Source organism: Nothobranchius furzeri, chromosome 9 (assembly GCF_043380555.1).
Source record: "Nothobranchius furzeri strain GRZ-AD chromosome 9, NfurGRZ-RIMD1, whole genome shotgun sequence".
NCBI lineage: Eukaryota > Metazoa > Chordata > Actinopteri > Cyprinodontiformes > Nothobranchiidae > Nothobranchius > Nothobranchius furzeri.
Genome location: NC_091749.1, coordinates 68,695,829 through 68,723,511, shown reverse-complemented (window position 1 = coordinate 68,723,511; position 27,683 = coordinate 68,695,829). Strand labels below are relative to the sequence as shown.

Here is a 27,683-nt window from a genome sequence, read left to right as displayed (position 1 = left end):
GTGTGTGCGGGTGCACACATGCATGCATGAGTGTGTGGATCACCTACTGTGTGTTTTGATCAGGTTATTGTTTTAGTTCTTTTCTGGTGAAATTACAGGTGAAACAAAACATGTGAATATGGTCCAAAATCTATTTCAGTAATTAAAAAGGTGAAACTATATGAGACAGACTCATTCTATGCAAAGCCAGAACTTTTAAGCCTTTATTTGGTATAATTGTGATGTTCTGACTCACAGCTTATGAAAACCCCCATTAGGATATTACAGGAAATCAATAGAAAGAGGATTTTAAATAGAGAAGTGTCAGACAGTTGAAAAGTATACTCGTATATGTACTCAGTACTTGGCTTGGGCCCTTTGCTTTACTGAAATTAATTAACTTTAGCAGGATATTCTAGTTTTTCGAGTTTAGACAGTGCCTGATCGCCCATTGCTGCTCTGTCAGCACATAGAGATCAATGTAACACGCTGGGAGCAGAGGACAACATAGGACGTTTTATTTTAGCCCTCCCACTGTCCTACTGGGTGTTAGCCTAGTGAACTAGACCAAATTCTTGCTTTGCAAAGTTTGGTCTAGGAATGCTCCACTGGAACCTCTGCAGCCCCAACAGCATTCTGGCTGGCCAATCACAGCTCTCTAGAGGGGTTTCAAACAGATAAAGAGCTGTGATTGGTCCATAATGGTGGGCCAATCATAGTGCTCTATCTGCTTAGTGATCAAATCACAGAGCTTTATCTGCTTTGTGGGCCAATCAGGGCACTCTATATGCCTGGTGGGTGGGATGATGCAACAGAGTGAAACAAGAGTATGTCACATTCATTGTCCAGTGGAATGCGGAGATCATTTGAAAGACAACAGTAGAACCCGCCCCACAACCGAGAACCGTCAGTGGAGCGTTGCCAGACTAAATAATACATTTATTTGGTTAGGGTTAGTGGTGCTGAGGTGGAGCACCACCTCACCCCTGCCACATGGACCTCAAGGGATAAACCATCAATCCTGCTCAATGGTCAACCTTCCTTGCGGGGTCACCCATAAAGACAGTGGGAGGGTTAATGAGGTAGCTTGTTCACTAACTTGCCATGATACCAAAGAGGTGTGTTGTCATTTTGTCAAATTGTCATTTTCAGTAGTTCATTTGAAAACTTTTGACAAAGGAGGGAAATCTTTTCACACATAGCTCCACCAATATTTTTTTTCACCAGACACCACCGTAACACACACTTCTAAAGAATCTTTCTGTCAGAAAAATCCTTTACTTTGAATTTCCTAGATAAAGCAATAAAACAGCTATTGATGGAGCTACAGCTGAGCTCGGTGGCAGCTGAGTCTAAATAGTACTGTTTAAAAAAATATGTCAGGGTGAGCTCCATAAAAATGTCTGAGGACGGAGGCACTTGCTGTCCTTGGAAGATCTTGTGGTGTTTAGATGGATGCTGTTAAAGCGCCCACAGTTCCTGCTCCTGTTGTGAGCTGGGAGGTGAGCACTCTACATACACCATTACGTCACCTGTTTTTGGGAGCTTCTCTGATTTCAGGAGAGAGAGCAGCAGCTGTGGTCAATCAGCTCATCAGCAGGTGGCCTTCATAAGGAGGACGGAGGACACTGCTAAACTGCCGGATGATTACGCCTTACTGGCTCAGTCATCCCTCTCAATACACCGCATCCCTGCGTGACACTTTGGATATACAACTGCCCGACCATACAGCCTCTGGATTCACCTCTCGACTCCCCGTCCTCCCAACGGCTCGACTTGCTCCTGGCAGACCTGCTCTCGCTCTCGCTCTCTCTCTCATCACCTCCGGTTGGAACCCCGTCGATCTGCCTCAACCCTGGATATCTGCTCGCTCTTCCAGCTCACCCCTCCCCGGACAAACTTCACTTCGCTTTGCCCGTAAGTCCTCCTCCCAAGCGCATCCTCTACCATATTACCTTATCAAAGTCTCACCTCTGCTCCTCTTCCCCTCAGACGCTGCTCCCGTCACTCATTCGCTGATTACCAGTTACTCCTGGAATCATCTTTTCTTAAATCATTATTATTCCTACCACCAGCTTCCGTGTATTGATTCTGCATGTCCTGGGTTAAACATTTACCACAGAACATGACAGCTCCGTACAACCTAGTAATTATAGAAAATGTTTGTATAGCCAGATAAAGTATTGTTTACCTGTACAGTGCAACTTAACGAATAAACACACTCCAATAATTCATGGAACAATGTAGGGTGACGCAACGATCTAAATGCAGTTGTAGTTTTAGCTGAAGTCCTATTACTGAACAATAAGAATACCTTTATTCATCCCTCAGTGGGGAAATTGCAGTATTGAAACAGCACAATACACTAAAATAGCAGTAGCACAATAAGATTTCACACAAGAGTATCCAGGGTCCGAAATAAAAATTTTGACTCACCGACCAAGTTGGCTGGTAGATGATTAAAAAATCTACGGGCCAAAATTCTACGTGATTTAGATCTACCTAAAGCATGTTATTCTATAATATGTTGATTCCAAACAGAGAGGAGTGACAAAATAATTAAAACATCAGTTAATAAGAAAAAGAACTCTTTTGTCATTTTACTATTTATTTCTTTTATAAGGATGTTTTTATGAACTCTTTCACTGAAATCTAGTCGGACTTCTTGTTTTCTCTGTCCGTGAATCTGGCCTCCTGCTTCTGACACCGTCTTTGTGCCAAAGCATTACAGCCTCATTTGGGTCATAGTCCTTGATCTCTGGAGAACACAGCTGCACCATGAGAACATCTGAAAGTGTGTCAGGGCTCATATTGGACCTCCAGTCATTTTTAACTGGCTTCATGGTGCTAAAGCCTCTTAAACACTCAGCAGTTGAGGGAGGGAGGGACAGCACCAGGTCGATCGATGCCAGCAAATCAGGGCAGGAATGCTGAAAGCGTCTGTTTACTGCGATCCATGACATCTTCGGCAGGGTCCCAGGCTGTTGATACATGAGCGACTTGAAGGCAGTCCACTGGTCAGGAATGCTTTCAGCGTGGACACCAGAGGTCTCCAGGACAGGCTTGAAGTGGCCCACAAGTGTTTCCAGTTCTGCATCACCAAATCAGGGCACACAGCAGGTGTCCTACCCAACGGGTCCCACCTATTCTGGTGGGCACCTATAGCTTTTGGCCAAGAACCTGAAAGCTGTTAACTAGGTTTGCCCTGTTGAGTGGACTGATGTGATAGAAGGTGTATAGGCCAGATAGCAGGTCTTCCACTTTCTGAAACATCACATTTGAGCGCATAGCATCAGAAAAGCTCAATTCGAGGCGGTGTGCCATGCAGTGAATGCCAGTGATGTAGGTCCGGTCACCCTTCAACTTGCTGACGACTCAATTTTTTGCTCCAGTCATTACTGCCGCTCCTTCTGTTCCCATAGCGACCAGTTTGCTTCCCTAGTCATCACTCACTTCATCCTTGATGTCACTATTGGCTTTGCTAATGTGTGATGTGTCTGCCTTCTCCACTGACTTGATGCCAACAAATGTTGACTTGATTTTGCCTTTGTGATTAAATCTAACATATACCAACTCCTCCTCTTTCACAGAACTGTCTGTGGAGCCATCAGTGGTTATAGAGAGAAATGTTGTGTTTTTAAGATTCTCTCTAATGTTGTTTGTTTCTACCTCAGCTTTATAGTGCACAAACACTTTGGCCTGCCCTTCATTCCTGTATGTTGATCCCACAGTTATTCCCTTTTGTTCATCCAGACTGCAAAGAATAAAAATATGAATGTTAAAAATAAAAATATATTTGTATATTCGCATAATTAAATAAACATAACTTGCCTTCCTGGTGATAACATTTTGTATTATTAGAATTAATTAGCCATATTTTACATCTGAACTTAAGAACATGAACATTCAATTCAATTCAAAATCAAAGATACTTTATTAATCCCAGAGGGAAATTAGAGTTTCAGTACACACAATTCTGAGATCAGACATACATACATGTACAGTGCAATGATACGATCAGTGATAGATTATGGGAGTATAGTTTATAGTTCAGCATCTAAAACATTAATGAAACGGATTGAAATCATACAAAGTCAAGCATTAAGAGTGTGTTGTGGAGCAATAAAAACTACACCTATTGTGGCAATACAGGTAGAAATGGGAGAGATACCAATACAGCTTAGGATAAAACAGGTAGCTTTAAATTATTGGGCAAGTATACGAGGGTGTGAGGACAACGAACCCATGGCAAAAAGGGCACTGAGTCCGTGTTGGGAAAAGGAGAAACAGAAGAAGGAATATGGTAGCTGGAAAGTGCAAGATTTGGCAAAAGAGAGTAAGATCCAAGATGAAGTACAAATTAAAAAGTTTTTATATACGGTTAATCCAAAATGGATATTTCCGGAAGTGTGTGTTGATTATAGTATTTATGATGAGAAGCAGTGGGGGGAAAGGAAATTGGGATAAAATTACAGAAGATAGATTAAAAAGCGATGAGTCTTTTGTGCAAATCTTTACAGATGGATCAAAGGAACTGGTAGGGGGAAAAACCGGTTTTGCATTTGTAATACCACATATAGGAGTAGTAGTTAGGGAAAGAACTCCAGATCATTTATCTGTGTACACAGTGGAGATGTTAGCTATCTTATTTAGTCTTCAATGGATGGAACAAAATAGAATTAAAAAAGGAATTATATGTACTGACTCGTTATCTGTATTAGTGTCAGTTAAATTAATGTCTACCAAGAGTCGAATAGATGTATTATATTAAATATATGAGACCATATTTAGATTAAGGAAATTGGGTACGGAAGTTAAATTTTTATGGGTACCGGCACATAGAGGAGTAGAAGGAAACGAAATGGCAGATTATTTTGCAAAAAAGGCAACAAGAGAGAGAGAAATAATTAATATTGCATATAGTGCCGCTGAAATTAAATTAAATCATTAAAGCACATGTAATGGAAGAGTGGCAAAGAATGTGGGAAAGGGAAGAGAAAGGAAGACATTTATTTCAGATACAAGGGAAAGTAGGAAAATGGAAAAATATAAGAATGAATAGTAGAGATCAAAGAATAATATCAAGATTGAGAATGGGACATACTGGGCTTAATAATACGATGCATCTGATAGGGAAACATCCCACAGGTTTGTGTGGATGTGGGGTGGGGGGAGAAACAGTGGAACATGTTTTATGTGACTGCATAAAATATGAGGAAAGTAGAGGACAACTCAGGGAGAAATTAAAAAACATAGGAGGTGGAGTGATAAATGTAAAGAATTTGTTGAATGGTGAAGAAAGGAAATATAAGTTGGTTATTGAGTATCTAAAACACTGTGGTTTGTTGAACAGAATTTAGTTTTTTTTTTACGCTCTTACTCCGACTCACCCTCCAGCACAGTAGGTGGCGGAAATGCGCCTAGAAGTTGGGTGCCACCCGCCATTAAACACGAAGAAGAAGATGCACCACTAAGAGGGGAGCATTGGTGTCTGCAAAGTTGCTAGCTCGAGTGAAAGCCCATTGAAACAAGAAGCTCTGTATCTATCGTTTATTTCCTACCTTTTAACCTGGGACTCCGCTTGGGATGTTTGGACCGACCGCTGCGTACAACGACACTCTGCTAACAGGCGGCGTTCCCGTTTTCAAACTAAATTGCCCCTTTTAGCGTGTGTGCCTTTTAGCCATTTCCTGAATCGTCGCGAACGGAACCTAACTTCAGCCTCGTGGACAAGAGGAAGGAACGGAAGAAGAAGACCGTTAGCAACTTTAGTTTATTGTTTAGCCTTGTGAGGTGAATATTAAACATGTATTCAGGAGAGTCTCTGATGGAGTTTGTCACCAGGCAAGTAGCTACTGCTAGAGAAATCATCGCGAAGGTTGAAGAAGCCATGGCCCCGTTCGAGGAAGGGCTCGGTGGCCAGCGCAGACTGTCGGATATGAGCTGGAAACCACAGTGCAGCTCACACAGGGCAGGTAAGAAAACCAGCGGGTACCGAGGGGAAGAGCTTTAAGATTAGCATAAATTGCGTCATTATTATGGCAGAACAGGACCAGTTTTAGCCATTTATAGTAACTAAAGGTGACGTAAAGGCCCCTGTGTGATGTGAAATGTAGAACAATTTCTATAAACAAATGAAGACTGATTCAATCTCCCAAAGTGGATGCTATAATCACTCTTAGCAAGTGAAGTAGTCCAGTTTAGATATTTTGGAGTTAATTTAGATTCAGAAAATGGCCCAGAATGATGTGATGTAGGCTACACAAAAGGGAAGAGAGGTGGAGCTGAGGGTGGGGCTGTAAGGCTGGGATCAAATGTCGAACTGAAGCTAATGTTGCTACAATCTAACCCAAAGCTAACGCGGAGGTGGGAGCTAAGCTAACGGAGGTAGCAACCTAGTTACAACCGGTGTTGTGCCAAAGTAGTTACCCCCGTTAAAAATTGTTTCCCCCATTCACGGGAGCACGCAAAGTAGGAGGAGCCACTTGCCCAGCTCCGTTCTGTACGCTACTTGTCACTGATCTGCAGTCGACGCAATAAAGAGTAAAAGCTGGGAAACAGCAGGCTCGATTAATTTAATATTAGTTTCGTGACATTGTAATGTGCCATGTGGAATAACCTGCTGGGAACACTGTATAGAAAAATACTTTGATACTATAATACTGTAAAACCAGACGTGAAACACATAGCTGTCCGATGAATTTACACTCGGTTTACACTTTGTTTTTGTTGGCGTTGCTATCAGGAAATAGTTTATTTGCAAAATCAATCACAGTATAACCAATAACTACAGTAACGTTGCAGAGGGTTTCTTCACAGCAAAAGTTAAGGAGGGATACAGATTTTATCAGGCTGTGTGGCCTCGGCTGCCAAAATGTGCCGCCCCCCCCCCCCCCCTCAATAATGCACATTGGCGTTGTTATCACGAAATACTTTATTTGCAAAATAAGTCACAGTATAACTAATAACTACAGAAACTTTGGAGAACATTTTCTTTTTTTTAGACTTCTTAATTTAACATCTACATCTATACATGTAGATATGTGTGTTCTCAACTATGTGTGCCATAAGAACACTAGCTGTGCACCTTTAGTGTCAATTATGTACAAGCGAAACAAATAAACACGTCTTCTGGTGGTGGGCTTTTCAAGCAGAGCTGGTGGAACCACCGCAAACACATCTCACACTGAATCTGTAAAAAAAAAATACAAATCCCAATGTTTAAATTTCATTTATGGGATTTGATCATAACATTTAGCAGTCTTTCATGATGACATTACCTATTTATTGTCAGTTTCATGCTCTTCTTCCCCGCAGAAATGACAGATGTTTGTCAGGTCATCTGTTTTAAAAAGTGAAAAAGTAGCACATGGACTATACTACCTACTGCTCTTATTACTTCATTCAAACAACTATATTGTTTGTTTCTACAGCCATCATGATGAAAATATTCATGATGTCAGAACACTGAATGGTGGAAAATTAGTTACCTGTCTCTAGGAGGAGAGTGGTGGCAATTTGCAGCCTGTGTATTCACGGCCTTTTTTGTAGATGGAAAGTCTATTGACTCTTTTTGCAAGATCTTTTCTGCAAACTGAAAAAGAGATTCTAAGATGACTAAATAGGCTAATTTCTTACATGTTATTTTATAGAAATGTGTTTTTTTTTAAATCAATTTCTTTATTCTCTTGTGTAATTATCTTATATTCCTTTTCCTGTCATTAACATTTATTACAACACCAGGGGTGGACCTTTAAAGGCCTGAGCGCCAATGGCGCTAAATTTTCTCGTCGGGCGATAAATACTTGATGACTTACCGCCCGGGTGGCGCCCAAGCTTTATTTGTCATTTACACACCGGCTTTCACCTACATTATGGCCCCGCCCTGTAGGAAGCCGCCGTTTTCGTTTCGCGCGCGTGAACCTGCGCGCCTCTAGCCACGTACTGCACTTGTACGATTCGTGCACGTACTGCACGATTCTACTCATAGTCACGTGAACTATAAGTTCACTATTAAAGACGAAGTGGAACCACGCTAGAAACACACAAGCACGCAGGAAGATCGCGCCACCACAGGGATTGGATTTCTTGATGAAATCTCTGGCAAAACGCTTTAAAACTGGTGAGGAGAAGCGAGACAGTTCGACACGGTATGAAGCAGAGAAGCGTGTGCGTAGGTGGAATGATTCTTGGCGGTTTATAGAAGACGGGAGGCGCAGAGAATGGCCGTTTTCGAGTTGAGCAGCGGCTCGCCTGGAAAACAGACGAGAGCAGACGGAAGCAGCAGGGGGAGTGGCTGAAAGCCGGCGTTTAATGCCGGGGACACACCGGCCGCGAAAGCGCCCGAAGCGAATCGCTCACGAAGTCCGGCCGCCGCTCGCCGCTTCTCAGTTCAGATCAGACGCCTCGGCTCAGCTGTAGTTTTTCCTTTAACTACTTGGTGTCCTCCATTTCCTCAGCTCTTTTCCTCTATGTGTGTGTGTGTGTGTGTGTGTGTGTGTGTGTGTGTGTGTGTGTGTGTGTGTGTGTGTGTGTGAGTGAGAGAAAAAAACACCTATGTGTGAACCAGTTGTTTCTTGCATGTGTAGCTCGGGGGTGACGATGGCTGATGATATCGCGTTAGCATTCACACTTGTTCAATTTTAATTCTGGTGCCTGTTAGCAGCTGAAACACATCCTCACGTGCTTGTGAATATCATATATTCTATATGAAAACATGACCGTAATAATAAGTAAAGGTTATCAGCTGTAGCTTCAGTGTGCTCATAGGAAACGTGACAAAAGAAAACAAAACACATTTCTCTTTATGGCCTATATAGTTGTCGTCATCAACGTAAAGTGATCTACAGAATACATGTGACCAACTAACATTTCATGTTCTACCACCGGATGTTTGGATCAAAATATGAACCAATCAGATCTTAGATCAGGTGAGAGCCTGGCGTTTCCCGTCATCCCCTAGGTTTTGCAGCCGAGGGAGAGCAGCTGCAGCGCCTTGCTCCAAAATCTGCGGCCGCCTTGATCTCACAAGGTTATCATTGCTTACGTATGTATGACGTCAGAGCAAGTCGGCGTCAATTCGGACACAAATCTAACCGGCATGCACTGCTCGCCGATCACCGCTGGTCTAATCTGCGCAGAACTGGCTCATCTCGAACACAGCCAATGGCTCGAGTACAGCAAAGCGGAGTTGGTGATGTACTGCGTTGTATGCCGTAAGTATGCAACGACAAAATCGTGTTTTGTTGAGGGAACAAACAAATTCAAACTTGAATACGTTATTATGTTTGTGAATGTGTACAAAATAAAGGTTTATTACATTTAAAACGGTTCAGTTGTTATTTTGACTCGTTTTGGCAGCTGACCAGCGGGGCCGGTAGATTCTTGGCAGGGCCGGTAAATATTCAGAGTTACCGGCCCGGCTGGCCGGTTGGTTTTGAAGTTAATGTCCACCCCTGCAACACATTTCCAATATTCTTGTATATGTGTATGCATTACGGTTAAGACTCGTACTTTCAATGCAGACTCCACATGAGGTAGCGTCCAATTGTTTTGGGTGTTTGACTGTGTCACAAGTCCACCTTGAGACGTTGCATCCTTTTTTTTTCTCGCATGAATGCCCTGAAAGACAAGTACAATAAAAACAAATAACATGTTTTTAAATTTTGGTGACACAAAAAGGCTAACAGTATGGAGAGCTTAAGTGTCTGTTGAACATCAAGTTAAGAACCTTGACCACACAGTTTTGTTAAAATCATAACTTTAGAAAAGTCTACAACGCATTTCCGTGGACAATTACTTGTGCTTTTGTTTTTCTGTTTCCTCCCATGATACAGAAATCAATCACTCACACTAGGGCTGAAACGATTCCTCGAGTACCTCGAATAATTCGAGTACAAAAAATCCTCGAGTCAAATTCTCTGCCTCGAGGATTCGTTTAATTCATATTTAATTAATTCATGGCTTTGCAGTCGCCCGTGGTCATGTTTCACCCGGACTGAAATAAGTGACGCACATGCCCACTGGACTGAATCGCACACGCGAGTAGGGAATGTAACTTAACTTTATCTTAAGCTATGGCGGACAACGTGGATCCCGGTGGAGTGCGAAAAAGACAGAAAATGTCAAGATGTGGGACCATTTTTCACGTCGTAAGGTGGAAAACGTATTCCAGTGAAAATACTGTAAAATGGATTTAGCCTACCACAACACCACATCCTCCGTGCTGCAGCACCTGTAAATGTCACTTCTGCAAGCGGACTCGGAGCCTCTACAAGATAATGCATTTTAGCCTGTATTGCTATATATTCTGCGGACACTGTGCGACTTTTTCGTTTGTAGCACTCAGTTTCAGCTCACACCGTACGTCTGGTAGCAACACGTCGGACTTAAAATGTGCTAAAAAATAGCATTTTTACACAAAACGTCGGACTTTTTATTGTGTTGTTATTGATATTTGTTGTCCCTCGGGATTGCTGCAGGATTACTGGTATTTATGAGAGGAAAACGAAAGAAAGTAAATAAATGTTTTGTGATCAGTATAATTTGACAAAACCACGGCAAACATGCTTTCTCGACAATCCTTGTTATTGTGTGAGAAAAAAGTGTTGAAATTAAAACGGACGTGTGTTAATAGGGAAACAGCCGGCGAGCTGTTTGCGCATGCGCCGTGAGCGGTTCTGGTTCTGTTTGGGCCGCAGCCGCCCGCAGCGCTACTTCAACAGTTATCCTCTGGCTTGCAGGCTAGCAGATTCTCGCACGAGGGGAAAATCGGCTCAGGTTGTGTACTTATTTTTTGCACAGGCATTTGTTTACTGTGAAGTAAAGTTGAAGTGCTGAAGTTTTGCAAACTAATTTTGAATAAAACTTGAAGAATAACTGGCAACTGCTTGCTCATTTTAAGAGGTCTTTCATAATTATAACATGCTATTTGATATAATGGTTTACAAACACAAAGGGGTAATTTATTAGAGTACTCGATTAATCGAAAAAAATATTCGATAGAGTACTCGATTACAAAAATATTCGATAGCTGCAGCCCTAACTCACACAGTACACTTTGAAGAGATGTGGAGGAGAAACAAAGATGAAATTCACACATGTACAACCTGTGTGAAATTATTTTAGACATTTGTCTGATGTTTTATTGCTAAACCTCCACAACACTTTATGCAACTACTAAACATTATTATCCTCGTGCTATATTTTCTAATATAAAAACATCATCTCATACAGACATCAGGTCCTCAAATAAACATTGAAACATAAGGAGACTTCTCTTTAAAGTCAGAATTAACCCATAACACCACAATATCAGAAGGCCAACACAAAAAGTTGAACCTGTTGCTGCTAGTTTTTTAATTATGAGTACCATTGTTTGGGGGGGGGGGGGGGGGGTGAGCTCACGTGGGTCTGATGCTCATTAATTATACAGAATTTTAGGCTTTTAATACACTTAAAAAGAAGAGTGACAAAAAATAATTCACCCCCCTCGGAGTTGTCATGAGTGTAAACTAGATCATTTAAACAAAAACATGTTTTGGTACCAGGCTGTAAACATGTTTATTTCTGCTGTGAAATTGGTATTTTTAACATGGGAGTCAATGAGGATTTGCTCGCTTCTGACACCAGCCCCTAGTGGATGAGGGTGGAACTGCAATTTAGTTCATTTCCGCGTTGGCCTCACTGTCAGAACCGAATTGTGGGGGCTTGGTTTACGCAAACACGGTCCCAGAACTCTCACCCCTCCCATCAGGTATAATCCTTAAGCCGCGCCCTTCTGGATATGTGAACGCACTCTGCCACAGTAAACAAAAGAGAGAAGAACACCTGTCACAGTTCATGTGAATCAATGGCCGATTGACCGGTAAGTGAAAAACTAACAATATAAATGTCTAACATGAATAATTTATTTTAACTTATTCATATGGTAAGGAAGTATGTTTTAAAAAGTTTATTTCGGGATTATTTTCAGCTTCAAGAGTAATAAATAGCATGGTAGCTTGCTAGTATTAGCAAAAGTAAGCTACTACTGTTAATAGCTGACAGAACAACTCCTATGATTTTGTAAGTCAAATGTTGTTGTGGCCTCTTGTTTCGTAGTGAAATGGGTTCTTTATTTTTCCACATCAGTTTAGTTTAGAATAGAGTTGATATTATTTTAGATTCTTTTCTTCCTGTGTACAGGTGTGCAGAACCCATTTCACTATTTGTGGAAAACAATGGATTACGTAGATTGGATACAAATTCTACTTCACCAGTAGTGATTTCACCACAATAATAATCATTCAAAGCATCCATAGACCAACGTATAATTGTATTGGGTGGATTGTTATCATTACTCTTTACATTTTTAGTTATTATTTAAAGATAATTAGTAAAATAGCTCAAATGTATTTGCTGAGAGCTCTGCAGTTTTTCAGACATTCCACATTGGGAAAGTAAATATTATGTTCAGGTTGTTTTTACCACTCTTTGTTAGCATGTAGCAATTATTAGCCATCATCTTCTTTTTCTAATCTTTCATCAGATTCCTGAACTTGGAAACATCCCAGACTGCTGGAGAGTTGCTGAATACCTGACCCAAGTCTCTTGTTTGACATCATGGATGAAACATCACCTAGTGGCTCCTCCTGCATCAGATGAACCTGGTGTATTTGCACAACCTATAGAGAACAGCAGCATCCTCAAATGGAAGAGTATGTTTTGCAGAGGGGGTCCTCTGGCTTCCCAGACGACAGTGGAAGGAGCATCCATGCAGAGGGACATGGTCACAGGGTTGCAACACCAAGTTATTGTGTCTGATGAACTCGGGACAGATACTCAGACCTACATGGACAATATAAAGCTTTTATCCCTAACAGAAGCTAACTACATTAGACAAAGACTATTGCGGATACTCATTAATTTTATTTACCATTGCTAAATTACCTTTGTCCATATGTGATCACTGTGTATATTTGTAGTAATTTCTATTTAATACTTTTTCATTTTGCAGGGGGTTTCATTTGTTTATTCAAATGCAAAAGTTTAATTAAAACAACAACTCTTGGATTCTTCGTTCCAAACACAAAAGTTAAACACATCCACAAGAAAAAATGTCTAATCTACGTAGTATTCAGTATCCAGTATCAATATTCTACATTTTTCAATGACCTAAATGCTTCTAATAAAACAGGTTAGTGTGCAGTGAGAAGCCATTTTGTGTTGGATCCCTTAGAAGCTGTCCAGCGTCTTCGTGCTATGGACCTGTATGCCTGAAACACAGAAATATACAAAGAAAACATCAATTTGGCATTTAACTTTTTCTACGACAGTTATTATCAAAAACAGGAAATATTCTATAAAGTTTAAATTAGAATTCTGCATAGAGACGTTCATGACTCACATTTAACATCTGTTGAAGATAAACAAAATTCACATGATGCAGCTCTTTGTAATCAACTTTAAAATAAACGATTGTATCTGAAATGCTTTGTTTAGTAATTTTTTGTTCCTTTATAGTTGTGCAGTTTTGCTTTTCCATTATTGATAAATAAAAGTATTTAGTACACGGTATGCAATTTTTAAAGTATCTATTAAAATAATTTAAATGGGGAAAATAATTATTAAACAGCTGTGAATCAATTATGCTGCCACAGCCCCACCTAGTGGGCAACTTTTGTTTCTTTATTGTGCATTTTTCCTTAGTGGGACGAGATCGCCCGTTGCAGAACCACAAAGGCGGAGCTGCACCAGAGTCAGCCCTACCCAATCCATCAGAGTCAGTCCAATTCCTTCCAGTTGTCAGACTTGATAGCGTTCTGGAACCAAAGAGGGTGTTATAGCTAATATCATCTAAAATGTAAGATTGAGGACGGAGTTGAGATGTTAATTGAACAGTTTTTGTAAAGGTTCCATATTAACTTTTGGAACTTTTTACCATGTTATATTGTCATTTCCTCATAAGAAATCCCCCAAAGCTGTTTTTGGCCTCATTCACGCATTTTCCTCCCATCTCAGCTTCAATTTGGTCTCCTCCCCCTGAAGCGGGTCTGGTCTTGGTTCTCAAATGTGGATATTCTGTGAATTTTTTTGACAAATTACTTCTGAAATGACTTCTACTGAGACACCACTGGACAAACCATATATCCCATCTACAAAGACACACTGGATGGCACAATTACATGTGACGTAACTTGCTTCTTATCAGATGTATTGGTGAAGTGGTTATGGGGTCAAATTGGCATGTAGGTTTGCTCAGGTTCGCCTCATCGACATATAAATATTGGACAATGTGTTTCCACAGGCCCCAATAACACGTTTTTGAAGAAAAATGGGAGGTGGCCACCACCGCCATTTTGACCACCAAGCCCAGACAATTCCACAAAAGGGAAGAGAGGTTAGGGCTGCTCGATTATGGCAAAAACAATAATCACGATTATTATGACTGAAATTGAGATCTCGATTATTTAGGATGATTTTTCAATTTCTGTTGATTTTATTTGTTTTTATTCAGTCATAAAATTGTTCAGGGCACAATCTGGACAAAAATAAATAAGAAACAAGATGATCACTAAAATAACTCCTGATTCCCAGTATAAAAAGACCAATATACTTACAGCTCATAGTCTATGACCCAAGGGCTATAGACCTTTGTTTAACTCATTTAAGTCTAACCAGTACAGACCCAAATACCAATATCTTGCAAATACTGACAGCAAGAATTATACAGTGGCATTTATAACAAATAAATGCAAATAAATTGATGTTCACAAAATGTCGTATAACATTTTAATGAGTCATGTCAAGGTGCTGTAGGAGAGTGCACTAGCACCGTGTCCTCAGAGAGATTAGTTATTATTTATCAGTGTGAGGAACTTATTTCTACTTTATTTATAAACTATTTATTTACAAGTCCATCAGTTAATGTAATAATTGTCCCAACCCACAGCTGCACCCTCCACCCCCCAACCTGGTCTCACAGCAATCAGTGGCAAGCTGCACGTGTGTTTAACGCGCCGCACACGCACATTTAGCCGTTTTTAGTGGCTCAGGAGTCCACAGGTGCGGTGTGTGTGTCACTCACTCTGGTTACTCCAACAAGGAGCCGGCTCCGAGAGCTGTTTCTTTAGCGACTGACACATCACTACATCATTCCCTTTCCTAATGTCCCGAAGAACGGTCCGGAGGGCAGGCGGAGTGTTTAGCTAACCTGCAGGAAATGTCAACGACAGTTATCCAGAAAGTAGCTAAGGGTTACCAGAGATGTTTCTGAGGTGTTGGCTAGATGCTTTTAAGATTTAAAAAGTCAAGAAGGGGGTCTGAAAAAGTTAGAAATGGCGTCAAAGTTGCCAAGTTGGCAACACTGTGGGAGGAGCGCTTCATTTGCAACTCAGGGCAGCGCAAGTGGGAGGAGCAAATAATCGGCTTGTTTTGTTTGTATAATCGTTCAAAACTCAGATCGTAATTGTGATAAAAATTCGATTAATTGAGCAGCCCTAAGAGAGTTGGAGCTGAGGGTGGGGCTGTAAGGCTGGGATCAACTGACGACACCCGGTCAAACTAGCTACAAGCTAATCCAAAGCTAACGCAGAGGTGGGAGCTAAGCTAACGGAGGTAGCAACCTAGCTATAACCGGAGTTAACTGTGCACAACACCAGAGCTTCTGAGTCGGAGATAGGCCGGGCTGACTGCTGGGTAAAACCGGGTGGAACACTGAGGTCTCCCCAGAGCTCCACAAGCTGGCAGCCTGCACAGCAGACAGAAGCCACGTGTTATATTTCAACCCATTTTCTAAAGTGCAGCATTATGTTAAATGCACTGGGTTTTACCCTATTACATTTAAATTTCATGGTTAAACAGTACATGTTAAAATCTAAGCTCAGCTCGGCAGTGACCTAAAAAAAATGAAGTGGAGACTCCTTGGACGCTCTATCAGTGCAATTAATGCCACAGCAAGTCATTTTGTCCAACAATTGCACAAATAATATCCAAAAAAGAATACACAAACAAAGAGACTCAAAATCCCGGAACAGTTTTCAGGCGAGACAGAAGCTCTACTGAGGCCTTTCCACGGAGCTACCTCTGTGGTCACGTGGGTCTGATGCTCATTAATTATACAGAATTTTAGGCTTTTAATAAACTTAAACAGAAGAGTGACGAAAAAAAATTCACCCCCCTCAGAGTTGTCATGAGTGTAAACTAGATAATTTAAACCAAAAACATGTTTTGGTACCAGGCTGTAAACATGTTTATTTCTGCTGTGAAATTGGCATTTTTAACATGGGAGTCGATGAGGATTTGATCGCTTCTGACACCAGCCCCCAGCGGATGAGGGTGGAACTGCAACTTTTGGTACTTTCGGGTTGGGCTCAATGTTTGAGCCGTGTTGAGGTTCTGCCCTCATGAGAAATTGCTACGCAGTAATTTCTCCAAAAAACTTTCATCTGCACTCATTGAAAGCAGGAAATAAAGGAAGCGCCAAAAGTGACTTCATTTCCCATGATCCTCTGCAGCCAGAAGCAACCAGATGACGTCACCAAAGCAACATCGAACCCCGGAACCTAAACAAGTTCCCGCCCGCTGGAAATCTATAAGAGCCAGAGCGCGGAGGAAAACATTCTCTTTTGTCCCAGTCTCAACTGGTGTTGAAGAGACTTCTGCTACGCTCTGGACATACGTCAGGAGGCCGAGCTGCTGGAATCAACGGGAAAACCATCAAACCTGTTCAGCCGAACGACGCCTTGATTTCGTTCAGAAAAGATTTTTTTTTCCTCCTCCTTCCTCTTTTTCTCCCATTTCTCTTAATAGTCCGAATAAGCGGTCAACGGCGTGATTGCTTCAAATTAAAAGACGGTTTTTCTCTATTTCCCGTACCAAAATACGTTATCGGACCATCTTGAAGTAAGATCCTTTCTTTCATTGTAATATCTGAGTTGTTTTGAGCTGTGGCCACAGCATAAACAGATCGTTAGATATTTCAGTTGTTTTATGATTGATCTTTTGTTTTCCTTGAGCTATGTGGAGCGGGTTAAGGTGTTCTGAAGTGTTTTTTTTTTTTTTTTTTTTTTTTTTTTTTTTGATTGATTGAGTTAAGGTGAAAGTTAAGCCACTGACTGAGAGAAAACACACACACACATTCTGGTTTTCCATGTTTGGGGCAAACAAGACACACACACACATATACTGGTTTTCAATGTTTGGGAGGACACACACATCCCACATACACGGTCGGGTCCTTGCTCCCTCAAACAAAGGGATCGGCCATTTTGTTTCAAAGCTTCCTCCATTTTGGAGATCCTATCTACTTGAACACATCATATCACTCCACCTTGGATTAGATTGTTTTTACATTATCATTTCATTGTTTCATTACTCGTTGTTTGTTTGATAAAATCAGTTGGTTAATATTGAATGCTAACGCTTTGGAAGGAGCTGAAGTGATCATATTAGTTAATAAATGTTATTGCTAATTCAGTTTTGTCTCAAGTGAATTTGTTTGTGTGATATGAATTATGACTGCTGCCCGTAAAGAATTTAGGAACTTTAGACAGATTGATAATAGGTGTGGATTCATTTTCCCCTGTTAAAAGGGGTTGGTGCCCCGAGGATATCCTAATATCCTACTTACGTAATAAATCGGTGAATATTTCCATATTTACGAATTTATTGATGAATCCCAAAAAGTAAGTAAAGCTTACAAATTATTCGTTGACTTAGGCTTGGTTTATGCTTGACGCATTTACTTTCCACTTGGTGATGCGGCTCGCGGATGGAACGCGCTTCACAATTTGCAGTGTTTATGGTTCATGCGGCTTGTCTCTGCGTTGAGCCAATATTCTCCCAAACTGTGTAGGGAAGCATGGAGCTCTACGGCATGCAACCAACACTACACCATAGTAGAAGTAAAAATTACTGTTGTTTACATTATGGCATTCCAGCATTTTTTAACAGCGTCCTCGTCTTTTCCGACAGTGCGTGCTATTTCTCTCCAGGAATTATTAGATTTCTGTGCTGCAAGCATTGGTTGAGAAATCATTTTTAAAATAATGACATTTGAACAGTGCACATAAGGATATACCTGTTCCAAATGTTGAACAATGGCAGAGTACCCTCGCAAGAAGTGGTCCAAGGCCGTCAACAGGTGTGATACCCAGCGGGTGCCTGTCGCTCTTGTGGGCATCAGGGGTTTCTTTCCCAGTGATTCGAATGAGGCCTTCAAGTTCGCCCAGTTGAGAGGACTGTAGTGGTAAAATGTGTAGAGTCCAGTAAGGAGAGCATCCAGCTTCTTGTGGCATGGATTCTTCGAGGCAGCATCCTTAAAACTCAGCTCAAGTCTATGGGGCATACAATGAACGGGCAGCACATGGGGCAGGTCTGCTGTCAGTCTTGTCACCACGCCACTCTTTCCTCCAAGCATGACTGCAGCCCCGTCTGTTGAAACAGCGACCAGTTTCTTCTTCCAGGTGCCTTCCTCCACACCAAGACCTTTACACACACCAGCTGTTATGGCAGACGTGATGTTTTCTGCATTAGCTTTTGCGACTGCCTCGATACCCAGGAACTTGACACAGATTTGTCCTTTAACTGCTTGTCGGCCATAGATGATTTCTTCTTCAATGACAGCACTGTCAGCACAGCCATCTGACATCAGAGAAAGAAACTTTCCAGCTGCAAATTCTTCTTGCACCCTCTCCTTCTCTGCCTGGGCTATATACCCAATGAATGTTTTGGCCTGCTTTCTGGTTCGGTATGTTTCGCCTATCTCCATGCCCTTCTGCTCATCTAAACTGAAAGAAAAAGCAAATTACATTTCATACATTCAATTTTGACAGCCAGTCTTTAACTGTGCTAATGCACATATCTCTCACATTGGAACGATGGCAGTAAAAAAATAAATTAAATAAAAACGGAATAAGAAAAGGTGGGGAAAATTAAAAAAATGGAATAATGAAGAAAAGGTGAAAATAGTTAAAGTAACGTTTTTTTAAAGAAAATCTTTAATAAAAAATCTTTTAAAAAAAAACAGAAGATGGAACAGAATTTATTTTAAAAAATAAATCAAAGATGACTTACAGACAGTGCATGTTTTCTGGTTCTTTTCTCCATCAAACAATGAAATGGACAAAAACACATAGTTAAACTAACAGAACAAACCCAGTATTTTGATAATTTGTTAAGCAAAAAAATACTTACTCGCACATCCAACTGAAGTCTGTGTATGGCCTTCCTTTCTTTGCAATGGCGTGAGCTGTACGAAACAACTTTTCCAGTTTGTCTTGCTGTGCTTTAGTCATCGCCACGAGGGCCTTTGCAGCTGGCGACTCTCCTACCGTTGCTGCATTAGCAAGAGGAGTCTTTTCTGCCTTCATGTGGCTCGCTGTTTTTTCGTGGTCTTTAACGTATTCTACTTTGAATTTGTTTGTTCCCTCAACAAAACTTGATTTTGTCGTTGCATACTTCCGGCATACAACGCAGTACATCACCTCCTCCGCTTTGCTGTACTCGAGCCATCCTCTGCGCCTCCCGTCTTTTTTAAACCGCCAAGAATCATTCCACCTCCGCACACGCTTCTCCGCTTCATACCGTTTCAAACGGTCTCGCCTCTCCTCACCAGTATTAAAGCGTTTTGCCGGAGGTTTCATCAAGAAATCCCATGCCTGTGATGTCGCCATCTTCCTGTATGCTTGTGTGTTTCTAGCGTGGTTCTGCTCCGTCTTTTATAGTGAACTTATAGTTCACGTGACTAGAGGTGTGCAGTACGTGCATGATTCGTGCACGTACTGCACGTACAAGTGCATGTGCAGTACGTGACTAGAGGCAGGTTCACGTGCGCGAACAGGGCGCGGCCATGATGGAGGTGAAAGCCGGTGTGTAAATGACAAAGAAGGTTTGGGCGCCACCCAGGCGGTAAGTCGTCAAGTATTTACTGCCCGACGAGAAAATTTAGCGCCATTGGCGCTCGGGCGGTTTAAAGGTCCACCCCTGTATATATATATGTAGTGACCCCGAGCGTCTCAGCGGCAGTCCCCAACTCAACCAGCCGGAGGCAGTAGTGGTTCACACCAGACCTTTATTAGCCTTCTTCTTCCACCCTTTGTAACACTACAGACACAGAACTTCTATCACGCTCCTACCACACAGAGTCACGGTGTCAGTTAACCATGCTAATTCAACCCGCTCCACAGAACACACATCACCTTCCCTGTGGCTTACATTAACATAACACTCAAATCAACACAGTAACTAGCCGAGGGATAGGAAACACATATAACACAATACCCAGAATGCACCTGGCTTACAACCCCAGCCAGGTCATTACACTGCCCCCCCCCCCAAGAGGTTTAGTGTCCCCACAACCTTAACCGTCTACTCTGTAGTCCTGTAAATATCCGGGCCGGCGTCGAGTACGCTTTGGCCTTGACTGGGGTTCCATGGCACCCCCAGCTAAGCCAGGCGTAGGAAGCAAGGAATCCCCAGGCTGCCCACCAGTCTGCGGGTTCGGGGCAAGCGGATGGTATGGCGCCAGCCGATCCTTATGCAGCACCACCCGCCTTCCCCGCCCCGGCATCCAGACTCGGAAAACCACCTCTGTTAGCTGTTCCAGGATCTCGGCCGGGCCTTGCCAGTGACTCATGAGCTTGGGGGCCAGCCCCCGCTTCCGCCGGGGGCAGTACACCCAGACCCGATCTCCGGCCCCCAGCATAGGACCGTGCGCACGGGTATCGTACGCTCGTTTCTGGCGGGCCCCGGCCCCCTCCAATGTCTGTCTCGCCAGCTGATGCACCGTGTGCAACCGCTCCTTGAGCCGCCGGAAGTAATCCATCTCTGGTCCCCCAGCAATTTCCGGCTCAGGGGGCGCCCCGAACACCAAATCCACCGGAGTTTGGATCTCCCTTCCGAACATTAAGGCTGCAGGGGTACACTGACTTGACTCCTGCACTGCAGTTTGATACCCCCACAAAACAAGGGGCAGGTGTTGGTCCCAGTCCCTCTGATGCTGGCTGGTCATGATGGCCAGCTGGGTGGCCAACGTGCGGTTGAACCGCTCAACCAGACCATCGCTTTGAGGATGAAGGGGGGTGGTCCTCGTTTTTTTTTTACCCCCAGCCTCCGACACACTTCTCCCAGCACTTGGCTCTCAAAATTCCTCCCTTGGTCGCTGTGGAGCTCCTCCGGTACACCAAACCGCGTGAACATCTCATTCACCAGAGTGTGCGCAGTCGTCACTGCACTCTGATCTGGCACCGCATACGCCTCTGGCCACTTCGAGAAATAATCCATCGCGACCAGGACGTACCGGTTGCCGGCATCAGTAACAGGGAACAGACCCAGGATGTCCACTCCTATCCGCTCCATTGGCGCCCCAACTAGGTATTGCTGCAATGGGGCATGGAAGCGCTGGCTGGGACCTTTCTGTGCTGTGCAGTCGTCACAGCAGTGAACATGGATCTCCACGTCCTGTCTCAACCGCCGCACCGTCTTCCCATTCCCAAAATGGCCAGTACCTGCAGCCCCGTGAACCCAGCGGAGGACCTCAGGCCGCAAGGCCCGGGGAACCAAGAGCTGGAGTCTGTCGCCTCCCCCATCTGGCGCTCGCCACCACCGGTAAAGTACACTGCCATGGAGCTCCAGGTTATTCCACTGGGAGTACAGCGACTTAGTCTCAGGCCCCTGGGAAGACACGGCGGACCAGTCTGGCCGTGTCCCAACCTCCATCCAGTCCCTCACCATTCCCAGCACTGGATCGCTCACCTGGTGCTGCTGCAGCTCTGCCGCGGTGAAAGGTTCCCGCCCTTCACCCTTGCCCTCGGGTTCTGCTGCTGCTGATGTGGGACCCCGGTCCAACTCCTCCAGGCGTCTGCAGTACCGACACTCCTCCGCAGAACAGGGGCACCTGGACAGGGCGTCGGCGTTGGCGTGTTGCCGCCCTGGTCGGTGCTGGGCCTCAAAATCGAACTCTTGTAGTATTTCCAGCCACCGGGCCACCTGACCCTCTGGCTGGCGAAAGTTCAGCATCCAGGTTAGGCTGGCGTGGTCAGTCCCCCACAGCAACCACCTTCTCCGGATCAGTAGCCACCCCTTTTTCGCTCACCACATGTCCCAGGAACTTCACCTGGCGAGCCAGGAGGTTGCACTTAGCCGGGTTCAGCTTTAGTCCGGCCCCGCGGATAGCAGTCAGGACCTCTCGCAGGGTTGCAACAGCCTGTTCAAAGTCCTTGGCATGAGTCAGCAAATCATCCAAGTAGACCACGCAGCGGCCGCGGGGAATGTCTTTGAGGACCCTTTCCATTAACCTCTCGAACGTGGCTGGTGCGTTGCATAGTCCAAAAGGCATCACCCTAAACTGCCACAGTCCTTGCCCAATGGTGAAGGCAGTCTTGGGTCGTGCCTCATCAGCAAGCTCCACCTGCCAGTACCCACTGCGGAGGTCTAGCGAGCTGAACCAACTGGACCCAACGATGTAATCCAGTGCGTCATCGATGCGAGGTAGCGGGTAAGAGTCCTTGCGGGTTACCGCGTTCAGGCGCCTGTAGTCCACACAAGGGCGCCAACCCCCTGTTTTCTTCCGCACCATAACTACAGGTGCGGCCCATAGACTATCCGAGGGTTCAATGACGCCATTATCTGCCATCTCTTTTATCAGTTCCTTGGCAGCTTTGCGTTTGGCGAGGGGCAGGCGGTGGGGCCGCAGCCGGATTGGGGCAGCTGCTCCAGTGTCGATGGTGTGCTGCACCAGGTCCGTCCTTGTACAGTCTTCTTCCCTGGCAGCGAAAGTATCCACAAACTCTGCCAGGAGGCTCTGCAGCTGCCGCTGCTGCGTCACACTGAGGTGCACCCCACTCCGCCGCCCAAGCTCCTCTACTGCCGCGACAGTCTCAGGCGACGGGGAGACCGCCGAGCTAGGCGGCGACTCTGGCTGCGGGATGTTGGCTCTGCTCACGTTCACCCCCTGGGTCCTCTTCCGCCCCTTTTCCGCCCTCGACCCCTGGCTGTGGCCTGAAGCTGTGGGACGCGAGAGCTTTGGGGGTGCCGGCGGGGTGGGGGCCTGTCCCTGACTACCGCGGCCCACTTGGAGCTGCACAGTCTCAGCACCAAGGTGGATGGCAACTCCCGGCACATCAACCTGTGCCCCCCAGTGGGTTAGCAAGTCCAGTCCAACAATGCACTCGTCTGTTATATCGGCAAGCCAGAACTCATGGTTCACTCTGTTTGTGCCCACCACCACCTGCAGAGTCTTTCTCCCCGGCATCACAGTCTTTTCTCCTGTGACAGTGTACAACGCTGTGTGAGTAGGGGTCCAATCCGTCGGCAATGACCCGCCCATCTCCGGAAGCACCCCCCTCCGCAGCAAGCAGATGGTAGACCCCGTGTCCACCAGGGCCCGGCAAGACCGTCCATCAATGATACAGTCCAGGTATAATCCACGGGTGGACCCACAGCGACCCACCACAGGATGAGTGTCACGGAGAGGTTTTAATGATTGGGGTGGGGTCCCCTCAGCACCTCCTCTGCCCGCTCCGCCTCCCTCAACGCCTCCTCCAGGTCTCGGGGGGATGACAGCCGAACATGCTGTCGCAGCCTCTCCGGTGTGAGACCCCTCAGGAAGGCGTGGAGACCCAGCTCTTCCTGGGCCGCTCCTGAGAAGGTTGGATAGCCCCGTCGGGCATAGAGGCGGACGTCCGCAGCAAAGGACCCCAGGCTCTCTCTCTCACGTCGGCGTCGGCTAGCCAGCTCTTCCCTGCTCTGTTCAGCTGGTGGTCTCTGTCCAAACCGAGCGCCGTAGTCAGAGCCCGGAGGTCGCGCTGCTCCTCTAGGGACAGGTCCAGCAGAACCTGAAGTGCTGGGCCCTCCAGTGCGAGCGCCAGGTGGGTGGCAGTCTCTTCTTGACCCCACCCATTGTGAGTGGCAGCCAGCGTGACTTGGGCCAGGTATGGCTGTAGCTGTGTCGCCCCGGTGTAATGCTGCAGTTTAGCAACCGTCCTGCCAGGGAGCTGTGGTGCAACCCCAGGAATCTCTTCCCGCCGCAGGGGGTGTCTGTTCCGGGGTGCACTGTGGCCCTCTGGCCGTCCCAGCTCCGGTCTTCTTTGCTGGATCTCGGCAGCCATGTTTCCGAGAATCGAGTAGTTGTCCCAGATTGCATGCTCTATTTCGTCTATGGTCGGCTCCATAGTGTCTGCTAGACACTCAGCGATCCCACTTCTGACACCAATTGTAGTGACCCCGAGCGTCTCAGCGGCAGTCCCCAACTCAACCAGCAGGAGGCAGTAGTGGTTCACACCAGACCTTTATTAGCCTTCTTCTTCCACCCTTTGTAACACTACAGACGCAGAACTTCTATCACGCTCCTACCACACAGAGTCACGGTGTCAGTTAACCATGCTAATTCAACCCGCTCCACAGAACACACATCACCTTCCCTGTGGCTTACATTAACATAACACTCAAATCAACACAGTAACTAGCCGAGGGATAGGAAACACATATAACACAATACCCAGAATGCACCTGGCTTACAACCCCAGCCAGGTCATTACACTATATTCCCTGATGTGGGGCTAGGGGGGTGCGTCGAAATGTTCGGGACATAGAAGGGGGTGCGCGGCTAAATAAGTTTGGGAACTGCTGCATTAGATGATTAAAAAAAGTGTTTTTAATTGTCAAATTAATCAACATTTTCTTTTTTCTCTTATCCTGTCTAGATCTTCCACAGCATCATGTCTGTGAAAAGGAGAAGGATTTGACTGTCCAGCAGCTCTTTAACCAGGAGTTGATCTCCTGTTCAGACCAGGAAGAACCAGAACAGCTAAAACTTTTCCAACATGAAGGGCAGCTCCTGAACCAGGAAAATCTTACCTTCACGGATACTCCTCTGTCTGAAGAAACAAAATGTCATGAACCAGAACCAAACAGGAACCAGCCATTGTGTCAGAGTTCTACAGAACCTGAGAACCAAGATCGGGGTGGATGCAGAAAAGAAAACTCAGAATCAAACGGTAGTGAAGAACTGAAACTGAATAAAAGACGTCAGCGAAGCAAAGAACACAGAGAAAGTGTAGGTGGTGAAATACTTAAAAAAAAGAGGGCTCACAGAGGTGAGAGACCATTTTATTGTAAGCTCTGTGGAAAATCTTTCAGTCGCAAATCTGATTTAAATACTCACATGAGAGCTCACACAGGTGAGAAGCCATATCCATGTAAAACTTGTGGTAAATGTTTTACTCTCAGTGGTAACTTGACTGCACACATGAGAACTCACACAGGTGAGAAGCCATATCCATGTAAAACTTGTGGTAAATTTTTTACTAACAGTGGTCACTTGACTGCACACATGAGAACTCACACAGGTGAGAAGCCATATCCATGTAAAACTTGTGGTAAATTTTTTAATAACAGTAGTCACTTGACTGCACACATGAGAACTCACACAGGTGAGAAGCCATATCCATGTAAAACTTGTGGTAAATGTTTTGTTAACAGTGATAGCTTGACTAAACACAGGAGAACTCACACAGGTGAGAAGCCATATCCATGTAAAACTTGTGGTCAATGTTTTAGAGACAGTGGTGGCTTGACTGCACACATGAGAACTCACACAGGTGAGAAGCCATATCCATGTAAAACTTGTGGTCAATGTTTTAGAGACAGTGGTAGCTTGACTGCACACATGAGAACTCACACAGGTGAGAAGCCATATCCATGTAAAACTTGTGGTAAATGTTTTACTATCAGTGGTAACTTGACTGCACACATGAGAACTCACACAGGTGAGAAGCCATATCCATGTAAAACTTGTGGTAAATGTTTTACTAACAGTTGTAGCTTGACTAAACACATGAGAACTCACACAGGTGAGAAGCCATATCCATGTAAAACTTGTGGTAAATGTTTTAGAGACAGTGGTAGCTTGACTACACACATGAGAACTCACACAGGTGAGAAGCCATATCCATGTAAAACTTGTGGTAAATGTTTTACTAACAGTAGTAACTTGACTGCGCACATGAGAACTCACACAGGTGAGAAGCCATATCCATGTAAAACTTGTGGTAAATGTTTTACGAACAGTGGTAGCTTGACTGCACACATGAGAACTCACACAGGTGAGAAGCCATATCCATGTAAAACTTGTGGTAAACGTTTTATTATCAGTGGTAACTTGACTGCACACATGAGAACTCACACAGGTGAGAAGCCATATCCATGTAAAACTTGTGGTAAATGTTTTACTGACAGTGGTAGCTTGACTATACACATGAGAACTCACACAGGTGAGAAGCCATATCCATGTAAAACTTGTGGTAAATGTTTTACTAACAGTAGTAGCTTGACTAGACACATAAGAACTCACACAGGTGAGAATTGATTTCATCTTCTATGAGATTCATTTTCTTTACCTTCTGATTTGAAAATTCACACTTGAGATTGTATTCATAAAAATATGTTTAGCAACATCATAGATGCCTTCAAGTGCTCAAGGCATGGGTGGAGACTTATTTCATCCACACTTCCTGTTAGAAAAACGCTTTTGAAAAGTAATTATCTCACAACATCACATTTTGTAGCTTGTCTTAGGAATGTAGATGTGATTGAGCACATGTGCACGTGATTTCAGACACGGGTGGTCTGTGATGTCACAAGCACATGTGGGCGGGTCAAAAGCGCAGAGAAGTCCGCAGTGTCCATTATTAAACAAAAGCAGCCTAAGTAGTCTTGCTTTTGGACACTTTCTGACTTTCATATTGCATCCTGCTTTGCTGGGTCTGGCAGGTGTGTGTGTGTGTGTGTGTGAGAGAGAGAGTGCGCGCGCCTCACAGCAGTGAGGGACAGAAAAAAACAGCTTTTGTGAGAGGCTTCTTAACTCCACAGCATCAACGATAATGAATCACACCTAAGGGAAGCCTCCAGCAGGCTGATTCCCGCCGCCAATCGGAGTTGGTAATGGTAGGCATGCTTTTGAGTTAGCCAATCAGTCAGCAGTGGGCGTGTCGGCCCTGTTCAGCTCCAGATGGACCTACTTGGGAAGAGGGCTGGAAAGACATCTGGAGAGAAAAAACTCCTAACCCATGCCATTATTTTACCCAGATCTTTAACTTGTGGTCACATCTGCCTTAAAAATGTTCTTGCTTTATACCAGTGTCCCTCAATAGGCGGTCTGGACCTGGCCTGACAACCTCCCAATTTTTCAATTCTACTCTGCTCGGTCAGCGAGCACATTGCTTGTCATGTGGATGAGGGGCAGTGGCCAGATAAAAACGAGCAGATGCAGCACATTCGTTTATTAATTCATTTTTTTCTTTATTTGTTTTAGCTTAACTATTAATTATAGTCTTCTGTTTGTATATGTAGACCACTGCATAGGCAACTCTGTGTTGGTTTGGATGAACTCTGTTTTGTGTTAAAACACACTAAAGTATATTTTGTAACGTGTTTGAGTTTTGTACACAAACATTCTGAAATATTTAATGCACTGTCGTAGTACAGTTAGTGTAACACTGAACACAATAAGTCGTTATGATGACTGGAGAAGTGGTCATAATGTTTTACACATCAGAGTTAATCTGGTTCTTATAAATGTTTACTCATGTGATGGTTTGCGTGTCATTTGGAAACCAAAGACCATTTTGAGAAGAATGCGTGTGTTTTTGGATTCGCGTGTAGAGCTCCAAAAATATGTTGCATGCTTTAAAAAAACGTGAATAAACAACTGTGAAGACCTGTAA

General features: G+C 44.2%; 1 protein-coding gene across 1 annotated transcript; it reads left to right on the top strand.

Moving 5' to 3' along the window:
* Positions 1-27,683, top strand: LOC129153263 (zinc finger protein 345-like). The gene is made up of 3 exons (XM_070555138.1): positions 1-1,896; positions 1,972-5,954; positions 24,663-27,683. Exons 2-3 carry the CDS (start codon positions 5,786-5,788, stop codon positions 26,324-26,326), a joined length of 1,833 nt encoding a protein of 610 aa, XP_070411239.1. The 5' UTR covers positions 1-1,896; positions 1,972-5,785; the 3' UTR covers positions 26,327-27,683.